This window comes from Epinephelus lanceolatus, chromosome 11, assembly GCF_041903045.1.
Source record: "Epinephelus lanceolatus isolate andai-2023 chromosome 11, ASM4190304v1, whole genome shotgun sequence".
In the NCBI taxonomy this organism is placed as follows: Eukaryota; Metazoa; Chordata; class Actinopteri; order Perciformes; family Serranidae; genus Epinephelus; species Epinephelus lanceolatus.
Genome location: NC_135744.1, coordinates 5177261 through 5191105, shown reverse-complemented (window position 1 = coordinate 5191105; position 13845 = coordinate 5177261). Strand labels below are relative to the sequence as shown.

Genomic DNA, 13845 nt, shown 5'->3' with positions numbered 1-13845 from the left:
ATATCATAAATCCTGCTAATATGTCCAGGTTAAGATTTAAGGTGAGCTCAGAGAAACTTTCTTCCCTCAGCAGATGACTGTGAAAACCCTTAAAAAACAACCTAACATCTCAACTCAACTCAACTCTTAAACCTAATATCAGCTAAAACATTTGTTTCTGCTGGTGGTTTAACCTCTCACCTCCCTGCAGTGACGTAGAGGTGTACTCAAGGGTGTGCACATACACTGTGACCTCACTACTGAATGTAATAATAGGTGCAAAAGGACACAGTTCCAACCGCACCCATCAGTGATGCTGACTGTGGTCAGAGATTCAACAGGTGTAAAAGTTTCAACCAGAGCAGGCAGTAAAAGTTTGGTTCTCAGCCTATCAAGTCACTGTTTACAGTGTGAATGTGACTGCTTTCACCATCTTACCAGCATATTCCGGGTCCACATGAGGAGGGTAGAAGCGAAAGTTGATAAAGAAGGGAATGGGCATTCCATACTTGAACCACTCCACCACATAGGGCTGGCCGTTCAGGGGGTGGGACACGTCGCATCCCAGGATGACGCTCTCTCCTGCACGTGCCGTCACAAACTGGGGCTCCTCTCGCACTCCGTGGGCACCTGCAGTAACAGCAATCACAAGTTAGCCACGTCAGTTATTAATCTACATCTTTATGTGTAGGTTTATTTTAAATCCACACATTTCAGCTAGATTCCAGTGTAAAGAAAAACAACACTTCAAGATTTAATTTCAATTTTCCATACTCCAAAGTGCAACTGCTATTCAGCATTTTCACACAATTACAGTCTTCACACATTCAGTGATTACATTAGTGCCTTTATGATGATCCCCAGGGTTCCCACACATTTTCATGGACAAAAATTTCCAAACTTTTCCATGACTGTTCAAGGACCCATAATAAAGTTTTTTTTTTCTTTCCCCCCTTGCCTGGCATTTTTCAAACAAATCAGATTCAAACTCTATTCAAACATAACTGTCAGACAGGAAAAAAGAGATAAACCGAGAGAGAAAATGACAAAGCGTGCATGACAATAAACAAACCAAAATAAAAGTCACACTTTGACACATATAAGAACAAAGTTAAGTTGACAGCAAAAATTTGCCATTATGTAACATTACGTGAAAGGTTACTGAAGATCACTGTAACACACATTACCAAATTCCATGACTTTTCCAAGAGTTTCAATGATGTTGACTAACTCTGACGTTTCCAGGTGTTTCACGACCGTGGTAACCACAGAACATTAAGGAAAGAGAAGAAAAGACATATAGGCAGACTAGGGATGTCAGTGGTTAACCATTAATCACTTAACTGTTGAGAATATTTGTGACCCGTTACACATGTCAGTCTATAGGGCTAATTTTGCTACTCTTCAGTTTACTGCACTGTGCACCATCCGGGTTCAATAGGAGCTAGCTAGCTAGCAGCTACACTTATTCGGCCATTACCGCTAACAACTTAACGCAGGCCCAACCCAAAAGGGTTGCTGTGAAAAAACTGTGCCCTTGCCCCAGTGAGTAAGCGGCTCAATTTTGTGTCATAAAACCCCTTTAGCATTGTTGACTATGCTGAAAGGGTTTTGCAGCTCAAACTGAAGCCACTAACCAGGGTTGCCAACTCTCACGCATCATCAACAACCCCCTTCAGGCCTGGGGCCAACCACTTTGACGTCATGGTGATGTAGCGATGTGAAATACGATCAGGAGTTTTCATAGGTGTTTTAATTTGAAAATTGACCGGATACTCTCATCTTTTCTGCACCTGACTTCCTGTTTGACTCATAGGTCTGTGCAAATTGATGCGCCACATCTGTCGAAAATAGACCCGGCGCATATTTTTTGCGGAGCGTAGCGCCGAGCCGCTTCTGGTGGAGCAGCTTCCATTGACATGAATGTACGCGATTAGCTCCAGCACCCGCGCCTCAGCCGGATTGTGCACGCAACGGCTCCAGTGGACATCCGGCTTCAAGTAAATAGCATGGGAAGTCGCCTGACGTCAATACATTGCTGGTCGGAATTGTACCAAGGTAAGCAAATTGCTGACGAATTTAAATTTAACTGTGTTATGAAACCATGTGCCCTGCCTGAATAACTAAAACACACTTATGATAAAAAAAAACAAAACTTTTTGTTAGATGAGTCTGCTGAATTTCTTTATGCATAAATGTACACAGGTCATTGAAAGTCCTTGAATTAAAAAAAACTGAAAAAATGAAATTAACTAAAACTGACATACCTAAGAAGCCAAGTGTGATTTTCTATTTTTTTGTACAGTGGCGGTGTAGTGGTTAGCATTGTTGTCCACAGTTGTAGCAGGGTTGGAAACCAGGTGCGGGGGAGCCCTTTTGGGTGGAGCTCCAGTCACTTCAGCTTCCTCCCACAGTCCAAAGACGTGCAGGTCAACTGGTGACTCTAAATTGAGTGTAGGTGTGCATGTGAGTGTGGATGGTTGTCTGTCTCTGTGTGTCAGCCCTGTGATAGTCTGGTGACCTGTCCAGGGTGTACCCCGCCTCTCGCCCAATGTCAGCTGGGATAGGGTCTAACCCACCAAGACCCCCAACAGGATTGCCAGTTACGGAAAATGAATGAATGAATGAAATTAGTAGTGTTAATAGAGAAAAAAAATTACTATTTACGGTTATTTGTTAGGGATTTGAAAATAACTAATGACAACCACAAGACCTACAACAGCTTTCCTTTATTGCTCAGTCAACAACAGCAATGAATAAGTGCTTTGCTTAAAGGGATCATTTAGCATTGTTGGAAATATGCTTATTCACTTTCTAGCAGAGTTAGATGCGAAGATCAACAACATTCTCATGTCTGAGACTGTTATCTATCTTCTTATCTGACTCTCTGTCAGAAGGTAAATAAGTGGTTTTCCCAAAAAGATTAACTTTTCCTCTAGGGGCACTTAACAGAGGTCTAGAGGCAGGGGGGGTAAAGCCACCTGTTCAACTCCAGCTTTATATTTGTTTGAGCCACTGCTGACACTCCATTCCTCACCTTTCATTGACAAGCATGCTTCTCTAATCTTTAGGCTATCGTGACATCAGTCAATTTAAAGTAAACAAGGCAGAAGTGGTAAGCTGATTCCTCTCGTTTAACAGAAATGCCACGATGCACATTGGAGATGGTTCAGATTAGAAAGAAATATAGCAAGAGGGTCTTTAGAAAGCAACTGAGTTTCACCCAGGAAGTGAGTGTTTGTGTGTGATAACACAAACATGTGCTAAGCTACAAGTTCCATCACTCAGGACAGCAAAGACAGCCAGTAACAAATCCAATACAGAGCCAAGGCCAATGGGTGGGAAAAGAAAGATTAACAGCCCTTGCAGACACATAAATCTGATTTATCTTGACAAAGTCTTTTTCATTTAATTCATCTGACAGAATGTGGTCAGATGAAAACATGAGAGAGGTCATTTGACAGTTATGCACCTGATGCTTAATAAGACCTCAACCTTTAACCTTCAACAAAAAGAATCCACTCTGTTAGCTCAGTGATGAAGCAGTCCCAATGCAACTGTGTGTCTGTGGACTAGCTGCAGGACTGCCACATCGATCCCCAGCTAATTACTATGTAGCTTGGCTTTATGAGCGGAAACCCGGCGTGATAGCATTTTACCAGTCGATACAGCTAATCAGATGTACTCACTGCTCGTCCCTCTGTGGCCTGTAAGAAAGCTATGCAGGCAGCTAGTTTCTCCTGCACACAGAAGATGGTCTGCTGCCTGCACTGCCTCTCATTAGTAAGAGTCAAACAGGGGAAGGCTTTGTGTGCACAAGGAACCAACAGGATTTTATTACACCTGCAAATAACTAAGACAAGGGCAAATCACTAGTCTTGATGTTACAGCATAAATGTGAGTCTGCAGAAACATTTTCAGAGACTAACCAAAAAAAATGGAGTCATTTATTAATATCAGTTCTTCCCACACACAAGTGAAGATGGCTGTAGAAATCTTTTATAAACCTGTGCTATGAAAAATAATAAGCAGTAGTGTGCAGCGTCATTTATACTAAAGGAGCAGTTCGTAGGATTTAGTGGTATCAAGCAATAAGGACTGCACATTGCAACCAGCTGAAACTTGTCCCATGTGCAAAGTGTGAACACCCGGTTAGGATTCCTAGTGTTCATTGCTCAGGAGGTTTTAACCTGGAGCCAAATTTTCCACATTGGTCCCCTCCTCTCCAAAACAAAGGGATGAGAAAATTAAAACTGGTAAAAACACTAAATAAAGCAGATCAAAATAACCCTGTGGAAGAATGTCTGAGAAGCACCGACCTCCCTTGTGGAAGGGCTGAAGCGCAAGAGATTCCCTCTAACTAAATAAAGCAGTTTCATGTTACAAATCACTGTATTTTTTAATGGTGTTTGGCTCATCGCAGATACGTCACTGAAGCTACTGCTAATGTATGCTCAGCTGTTTTCTCTGATAACTTAGACACTAACCACACAGAAAGCGGTTTGCAGATTTCAAAATGTGAGGTGCCCCATCATCGCCTTGCCCTAAGCTTCCCATGTAATCAATCTACTGTTTAGTTATTTATCCATTTATTTCACAGTTATTAGTAGCTAGTTCATAAAATGTTCAGGCAGAAGGTACTTGCTCTTGCTCTGGTTGAGGGTGAGAGGCTGTCAGCAAATACTTTGTTGAGCACAGTAAAGTGGAGATCTGTGTGGGTACATGAGACCCTTAAAAAGAGGGCGGATCACGGGGAGCACCACGAGTTGTTCCAGGAGCTTCGCCTCTATGATGGCCGTTTCAACTACTGCGCTTATATGCTTCCACGCCTGCTGTTTTCTGTTGAGATCATGGTAACTGCTGTTTGTAAACTTATATAGCTCTGGATATCCAGCAACCACTACCACCAGTTTGTCCTCTGTTGTTTACCAACTGTAAACTTGTCATGACCACCACAGAAGGCCAGCCTCTCAAATCATCTGATTGGCAAAAACCAGGTGGCTAGAGTTCAGAAACGAGAGGCACACAGCAACGCAAAAACAGCGAGCAAAAAGCTTCATTCTCATTAAAAACAATTACAAAAAGCTTCATTCTCAATAAAAACAATTACACAAAGCCGCCTCTGGCTGATAAAACACTTTGTGTGTGATCGGGCCCTTAAGATCCAGATGCTACCTAATTACCCACAGAGGTCGCTTCCTCTTAAAAACAAATGGACCGTGGAATTTAAACTGGTAAAAACATTGAATAAAGTAGTTTCACGTTAAAAATCAGTGTTTTTCCAACACTATTTGGCTTGCCTTGGATGGGCTGCTAATTACAGTGGCCAATGTGAAAAAGCAAATGACCCTATCTAGAGCCAGTGTTTGATTTGTCCATTCTTAGCTACCGTAGAAACATGGCGGTGCAACATGGCGGACTCCATGGAAAAGGACCCGCTCCCTGTGTAGATATAAGTGGCTCATTCCATGATAATGAAAACTCAACAATTTTAATTTTTTATATTGTATTCAATTTCTGCCATATATTATAACCCTAAATCCTACACACCGGACCTTAAAGGGTGATGTGGGAAGCAAAGCCTGTCCAATGCCAGATCATCACTTTGCTGTCTGTGGACATACCAAGTGGGGGCCATCTGGACTGCTTGCGTTTTGTGTGTCCAGTGCAAGCAGAGATTGTTAAGAGTATGGCTGTAGTGATAACCACAACACTGCAATACCAGACTATGTTTTTTTTTCTTTTTTTTAATGGAAGCACTGTGTATTTACTAGGGATGGGGGAAAAATCGATACAGCATAGTAATGCGATATTTTGCGTGGCGATATTGTATAGATACACTGACACCAAGTATCTTTTATTATATATATATATATATATATATATATATATATATATATATATATATATATATATATATATCATTAATTTTTGCATATACACATTTTAAACTTTTTAACTTTTGGTACCAGAATAATAAAATTGCTTTTCGGCCCACTAAATGGTGCTGATGTTTTTTTTCTTAGTGAGGTCAGCAGAGGTCTCAGTCAGAGGCATTTGGCAGGAAGTTCATCAAAATTAAGATGGAGGCACCACACAAAGATATCAGAAATGTGCCATCGGCGTTTATATCAAACATCTGGGCTTATTTTGGATTTTTTAACAAGGAAGGAAAGGAGAACTTGGATATGACATGCGATTTGCAAGCAGTGTCATATAAGCATAAAATACTGGGAATACTACGAACATGAGGGCTCACCTCACACTCCACCATCCAGAAATGTGTTAGCCGCTGACGGCCAAGCTAACATTAAACCTGCTCCGCCGAAACATCAACCAACACTGAACACACTTGGCTTGACCTTTTAACTCTGAGAGCGCTAAGAATGTAACACAGTCCATCACCTCCTTCACGTGCAAAGATCTGCATCCATACATGAGTCTGATTTGACTGGCATAATTCTGAGTCTGGTAGAGCCCCATGCATTTCCATATGTTTTAAACGAAACCCTTTCTAAAAATGTGACAGCAGCGTGGAATACTCCATGTACTAAACACATTTAATGGGGGATATAAGCATGGTGTAACCTGATCGGCTGTCTTGAAGCTTTTCTCAATCTGTCTGAATAATCTGCATTGCCAAAAGAGTCAAAGACCTGTAAATGTACAGTAACTAATGGACATCAGCATTTAAAATGCAACATCAACAATAAAAGATAAGTAAGTAAGTAAGTAAGTAAGAAATCAAACTTGCTCAATCTGAGGGTTTAGGATTACCAGAAAGATGCTTCAGTTTTGTTTTGTTTTTGACGGTTAAAAAGGCTAACATTAGGAGACAACGGCAGACAAACTAACAGTATTTTCAAAGTCAAACATGAACATAAATAATGGAGGAATAACAAAACTACTCCAAAAGACAATCATTTATCAATGTCTCCTTACTGCAGCACAATGTGGGGACCTGAAACCACAGGCACCTTGGGTTGGGGGCAAATTTTAAATGCCTGTGTGTGCCTGTGTTTCTGTTTGTATCATTCTGTGTCCCCTCTCTGAGGTTCAGAGAAGAACAGCTGTTGCAAATGAATGTAAACTTTTAGAACCAGCAGGATGAACAGCTCATTTTCACTTTCAATACAAATGGAGCAGCGCCTGTGAGCTAGTTCAGGCAGTGAACTTGAGTTGTGTATACACACCATTTTTGTAATATGTAATACATAAATAGTGTCTATTTTTTCTTAATTTGTAAAACATGCAATAACACATGGTCTAGAAGTGCTTCAACAGACAGGAGGAAGAAGATAAACACAAGAATCATTAAAGGCAGAATGGGACTGTGAGGCAGTAATGCTTGTGGCTATCTTAGTCTACAGTACATGTCTTTCAGCAGAGGTGCTGTGTGCGACATCAGAAAAAAGGGTTGGGGAGAACAGCTTGTTAAAAGGACAAACACTTAAAGGATAACAATCTGCTGAGATTCAATCCCAGCACCTGTTTCTCTGTTTTGCAATTACCAGAATGTGCCTGTTGTGGAACAGACCAAACTAATTACATTGCTGTAATAAATGAATATCCATTCGAGGCCAGCCATGAAGGGTTAACTCAAATAATCAATTCAAATGCTTATGAAGGATTTATCATTATTATTATTATTATTGTTATTATTATCATCTTACATTTATTTAGTGAAGAATAATGAACAATTATAACATGAGTAAGTGTCACTTATCAGTACAGAGAAATCATCAATTCACCAACACATCCTAAAGTCTCCTTCTGCTAACTCTGAGACCTGAGCTCTGTTTCAGAAAGCAGGTTAAGCGAAAACTCAGAGTTAGTTAACCCTGAGATAAGGGATAAAGGTTACTTAAACTCTGAGTGAGTTACCGTGAAAACTGACTCTGTGAACCTAACCTGCTCGCTGGCTGGTTTTCTCTAACAAACCCTGAGTTTCTCTCTGTCTCTTGCCTCTGACAGAGCCAAACAACGTTTCATTTTGTCATTGATTCAGCCTGTATCAAATCATGTAATGAAGCACATTAATTAGTAGAGATTTTCTGTATGTCAGAATCTAAATCTCGATTAAATGTTAGTTTGTTACTAAGGATGATCTAAAGTTACCACTTTTATGCGCCATCAGTAGTTTCTTAGAGCAGCAATTTTTGCACTCATTCAAATATTACGCAGCATCAGGTCACCCTCAGCTCAGAATCAAACCTCTGCATGTCCTTTTAAAATGCTGAGGACAGCTGTCAGTTTGTTAGAGCAGTCCCACTACAATGTTTATGGCACATCATGTGTAATCTTAGTTTAAACTGTAAAAATCGGCATGAAGCTTTAGATACTTTGGATTAACGAATAATTAACCCCATAATTTATGATCTGATTGGTTGCACTGAGGAAACATTAATTCCTTTAATATTTGAGATTATATGTGCCAGCAAATGGTGGATTGCCCCCTCCATGTTAGGAGTGAGTTACTGCCCCAACTGAAGGAGTTCAAGTGTCTTGGGGTCTTTATCACGAGTGAGGGTAGAATGGAGTGTGAGTGCAACACTTGAACTTCTGGAGCTACAGAAACAGTTCGAAAACAGGTTGGTGGATCAGGAGGGACGCTCGAGGAAGGAAAACATCAGGATTCACAGGGTGAAGGAGGGAGCGGATGACAGCGCCAGATCGATGATTGACTTTATTGAGGCGCTCCTACGAGAAAAACTGGAGTTGCCCCCGTCCCTTCACCTCTGGATTGAGAGAGCCCACCGGGCTCTAGCGTCACGCCCACCCCCGGATTCCCCACCGAGATCCATTGTTGTGAGATTCATGAGTTTCAGAAACAAAGAGGAGATAATTAAGATAGAAGAGTATGGAGCTACATTTGTTTCTTTATTATTCAATCAAACAGATTGGGTTTTGCAATCAAAAATAAGATTTGAGAGCAAAAGTACCAATATTGCAATCAAAAAATGTTTTATTGCAAGTAAAAAAAATGATTGATTAAAAAATGCAAATCCAAAAGTTTTGTTTGCAAATCCAAAAGTTTTGTTTGCAAATCCTAAAGTTTTGTTTGTGAGTCATTTTTTTTGTTTGCAAGTCAAAAAGCTTTGCGAGTAAAAAGTTTAACCTGGTGGGCGGGGCCTAAACTGAAAGCTGTAAGACACATCTCTATTGGCCAGTCTCAATCGGAATGACAGCTTGCAAAGCATTTTTTTTTCTTCTTCTCTCGGTTGGCGGATTGCAAAAAATTCAAAGGTGCATACCGCCACCTACTGTACAAGAGTGTGCAACATCATGTCATTTAGCCTGTTTCTTAAATTCTACTCATCAGCCTAGTACGCTTGCAAAGCAACATGGGAGTTCTGTAGTTCACAGGGGAGCTGTGGCGAAAATCAATTCTGAAACCAAAGTTTTTCGGCCTCCAGTTTCCAAAAAACATTCGTCTACACGAGTGGTGTGATAAAAAAAGTATGATATCCACACGAAACCGCAAAACCCGCTACCAAGTGATGTAATACACATGCCAAAGCAGTAGGTGGCAATGCCCACTCAATTGTGACATTATTGTATGCATATGATATCGATTTTGTATCTACAGATACCATACAGATACCCCCCATTCAATTTAAATTAGAGCTGATTTGAGTAAAGGCACATTAGCAAATCTGGGTATATAAACGGTTGGTTCTTCAGTTGGCAGTTACACCTAGAGTAAAGCTACTGAAGACCAGCAAAACCACAGTTTGTTTTCATTTATTCTTTCAGGTGGGTAAATGTCACCTAAGCACCTTCAGATTTGATCAGTAGTGTACCCTTAATAGATAACTTGTTTATATGGTTTGTATTGTGCTTTGTGATATTGTTTGAGGGAACTGTAACGTAAAGTAACTGCATACGAGTGGATGCAACCGTCACTAATGCTAGCATAGTTCCTCAGGGATTTACACTGTTATTACTTTAATTTTGACACTCTGACCCATAACAACACATTAGCTACGGTTGTAAGGACTGTAACTGTTGGTAGCTGTTGTTGATTTTGTTTAAATATGTTGAATTAGAATTTTATAGGTTATTATTCGTTGGACAATTGAGCTAAGCTAACTTACGCTAACGTCAGCTGTCACTTGTTGCCATAGCAACGGTAAACATTCACATACAGGCTAAGTGCAGAGTGCAGAATCAAGCTTCATTGTAAAAATAGTTAAGATACATTGTATTTAACACAGGATGTGGGATTTAAGTAGTTAGTAAACTTTTAGAAAAGAGCTATTTACCGTCGCTCTGACGTCAAACAATGGAGACAGATAATAAAATACTGTGGTTATCCCATCTACAACAACAAACAGCCAAATCGCATAGAATAATACATGGTATCAGAAGTACACGGGTCCGTGTGCCAAATAATAGCAAGAATGTTTTATTTAAACTGGTGCATGTAGATTGCTTTTGTTTAGCCAGGGCACAACTATACGACGGTGTAACAGTCACTACCATCGTTGCCCCGGGGTGTAGCAGTAATGCCGACTGTCAAGCATTTCCAGTAGGAGAGAGGGAATTGTGGGTGTAGCCCGCTCTCTGTGTATGGAGCCACGTCAAACCCACCAATAGAAACTCTTCTCTCATCCATCAGCGTAGACCCCACCCATTAAGTGCAGTTGAACTTGCAAGCAAAACTTTAACTCATAAGCAAAGAGGACTGATCTGCAAGCAAAACTTTTTAACTTGCAAGCAAAGAGGACTGATTTACAAGCAAAATGATCATACATTTTTACTTACAAACTTGATTTTTGATTGCAGTTCAAGAAATATGCTCTCAAAACAGTTTTATATGATTGCAACAAAAAGACACAAAAATACCTCCATAGAAGAGAGGCTTGGTGTATGAGGGGAAAAGAGCTCTCCGGAGATATTGAGAAAACGGAAGGAATATACAGAGGCAAAAAAAGTTTTGAGAGAGGAGAAAATAAGCTTCCAAACACCGTTTCCAGCGAGATTACGGGTGTTCTACGAGGGTGAGATCTGTGTTTACAACATGGCTGAGGAGGTGACTACAGACATGGCGAGGAGAGGGCTTCAGGTGACAGTGGTGAAACCTAAGGAGAGCAGACTGGAGAGGACCAAGCGCCTAACCTGGCAGGCCAGTCATGCAAAGAAGGGTCAGACACCCACAGAGACAGATCCACGATTTAAACAAAAACTGCAAGCCTTTAGGAGGAACTAAGACAAGATTTGCTGGACATGGGATTTATGGATGAGGACTAAATAGCTTCTATATACTTAGACTGTGTACTTCAAAAGATTAAAGTGAGAATCAGGCCCCCTCATATTTAAGTTTGTTTCGGTCTATATAACTTGGGTAATTTCGCCAAGGTTATCTCCTCTACATATACATACATATACATATATATATATATATATATATATATATATATATAAAATACTAGGGCATTAACAGAAAGGTCGATTTGTCGACGTCAGTGGCACAAGTCGACACTCCCCGGGAGGAGTCGACAAGTCGTGTGTTTTTTCCCCTCTCTCTCTCTCTGTGCTTGTGTACGGAATGCAATCGCTGCCTCTGATTATGCTGATACTTTATCCTTGATGGCGTACTATAAGCAGAGCGGACTCCGCGAGGAATGTCCGCAGTCATTCGGGCTTTCATAATCGAGCGCACTTCCGCATTGTAGTTTCCTGTAAAAATGTCCGTGAAAAATCCCCGCGATGTGAAAAATACATACTGAGCAGTCACTGGTGCGCGGAGCGGAGTCCGCGGGGTCGTAAAATCTGAGCTTTGCACACACAGGGCTTGCGGACTTCCGGTTTGAGTCTGCGCGGACCTCCGCAGAGTCTGTTCCGCGTACGTTCCGCCCGAGTATGTTCAGGCCTTGACAGACACACATCACAGGTGTGGAGATACTTCACTTTCCTCCGCCGTGTCAATGTGATGACGTCATCAGATGACTTGTCGACTCGACTCGACTTTATTGACAGATAAGTCAACCTGAAAAAAATCAAATGCCCTAATATATACAAAGTCGGGGTTCCATTTATTTTGGTTTTGCTTTTTTTCTTCTTTCTATTTTTCTGGGAGCTATTGGACACATATGGACAAAGCTGACTCCTGCATTGAGGGCCCACTTCCCCTGGAGGAAGAGCTCATCCCTCAGAGCAGACTTACCATCAGGACTCATTCAGGGTCAAAACGCAGACCCCACACAAGGAAGTTTTCTTTAAGATCACTAGTTCTTTGGTAAATGTTGATGTTTTTGGTTCTGTATTGTTTAAGGCAGTTTGCCAATTTTGTACCGTAAGGGGTAAGTATGGAGCGGAGGAAGGGGGAAAATAGTGAATAAGGCAACCCAGAAAAAGTTATTGAAAATAGCTTCATATAATGTGAATGGGATACTTAATCCAATTAAAAGGTCCAAGATATCAGGTAAGATGAGAAAGGAGGGGGTGGGAGTGGCTATGTTGCAGGAGACACACCTATCAGAGAGGGAGCATGAAAAACTTTAAAAAAATGGGTTTAATCAAATATTTTCTTCATCTTATGGAACAGGTCATAGAAGAGGAGTGGCCAAAGTGGTATCAGGGAAGATTACGTTTGAAAAACTTTCAGAAACATCAGACAACAGGGAAGGTATATATTGATCAAGGGGAGACTAGAGGGTGAGTTGGTCACTATTCTTAATGTTTATGCCCCCCCCCCCCCCCCAGGGTCAGACTGGATATTTTACAGGCAGTTATTTGATTTGGTGGTATCAGAGGGGGAAGGTGTTATGATATGGGGCGAACACCCAAATCTCAGACTAAACCCACAATTTGACTGTTCTGTCAGTGGAATACAAAAATCTACAATTAGTAAGAAGTTTGTAGGATTAATGGCAGAATCGGGGCTAATAGACGTATGGAGAGAATGAAATCCTAAAGGAAAAGACTATACATATCTCTCAGCACCTCATTCAATATACTCCAGAATAGACTATTTTTTTATGTACAATAAGGACAGTTACAGGATTGAAAAATGTGAAATTGGAATAAGAGACATATCAGACCATAGTCCAGTATATATAACTCTCGCTATGTCAAGAGAAACAAAAGCAACACTTTGGAGGTTAAATATAAATGTACTAAAAGGACAAATGAAGGAGGAATATATTAACGAAATTCAGACGTATGTAAGTGAAAATCATAATGGTGAGTGTGTGCTGTGGGATGCGTGTAAAGAAGTGATTAGAGGGAAACTAATAGTTAAATCAGAGTATTTGAAAAGGCAAAAACAGGAAAAACTCAATAAGTTAGAATCAGAACTTAGAAAACTAGACAAAAATAAGGTGGATGAGAAAATAAACCAAGATATCAAAAGGATTAAAACTGAGATAAATGATATTTTAGCACAGGAGATTAAAAAAAAAGCTGATGTACATGAAACAGAGGTATTACTAGGGATGTATACCAAGAACCAGTACTTTCTGGTACCAGTTCCTAATTGTGTTGGTCCTTTAGAACCGCAAAACTTTCTGACAAACGGTGCTGCTATCGGTAATTTTGTAGTGCATGCATCAAAGGGTTAATGACGCAACCGCCTCATCAGGTAATGACGCTTCATCTCCTGCTTCATCTCCACTCCAGTCAATATGTCGGCCATCAGAGCGCGGCTGTCAAAAGTGTGGGCTCACTTTACCAAACCAAATGAAAACTCAGCTAGATGCAATATTTGTCAGAAACTAGTTTTGTGCAAGGGAGGAAACACAAGCAACACCATGAAACACTTGCAAGTCACTCATAATATTAAGGTGAAGGAGTGCAGCGTGTTTGACTGCCTAAGCAGAGCGTCAAGTAACGTTAGCCCAGCAGCTAGGAACGCGGTGTTGT

General features: G+C 40.7%; 1 protein-coding gene across 3 annotated transcripts in view; it reads right to left on the bottom strand.

Annotated features, from left to right (window-relative positions):
* The window catches only part of igsf9bb (immunoglobulin superfamily, member 9Bb), a 277518-nt gene that overhangs the window by 184313 nt on the left and 79360 nt on the right, over positions 1-13845 (bottom strand). For all 3 annotated transcript variants that reach the window (XR_013492299.1, XM_033650284.2, XM_033650293.2), the window contains exon 2: positions 418-609. Coding sequence is in view for 2 of the 3 variants with exons in the window: in XM_033650284.2 (XP_033506175.1) it covers positions 418-609 (192 nt within the window). In the remaining variant the exon portion in view is untranslated. The remainder of the gene's footprint in view (positions 1-417; positions 610-13845) is intronic.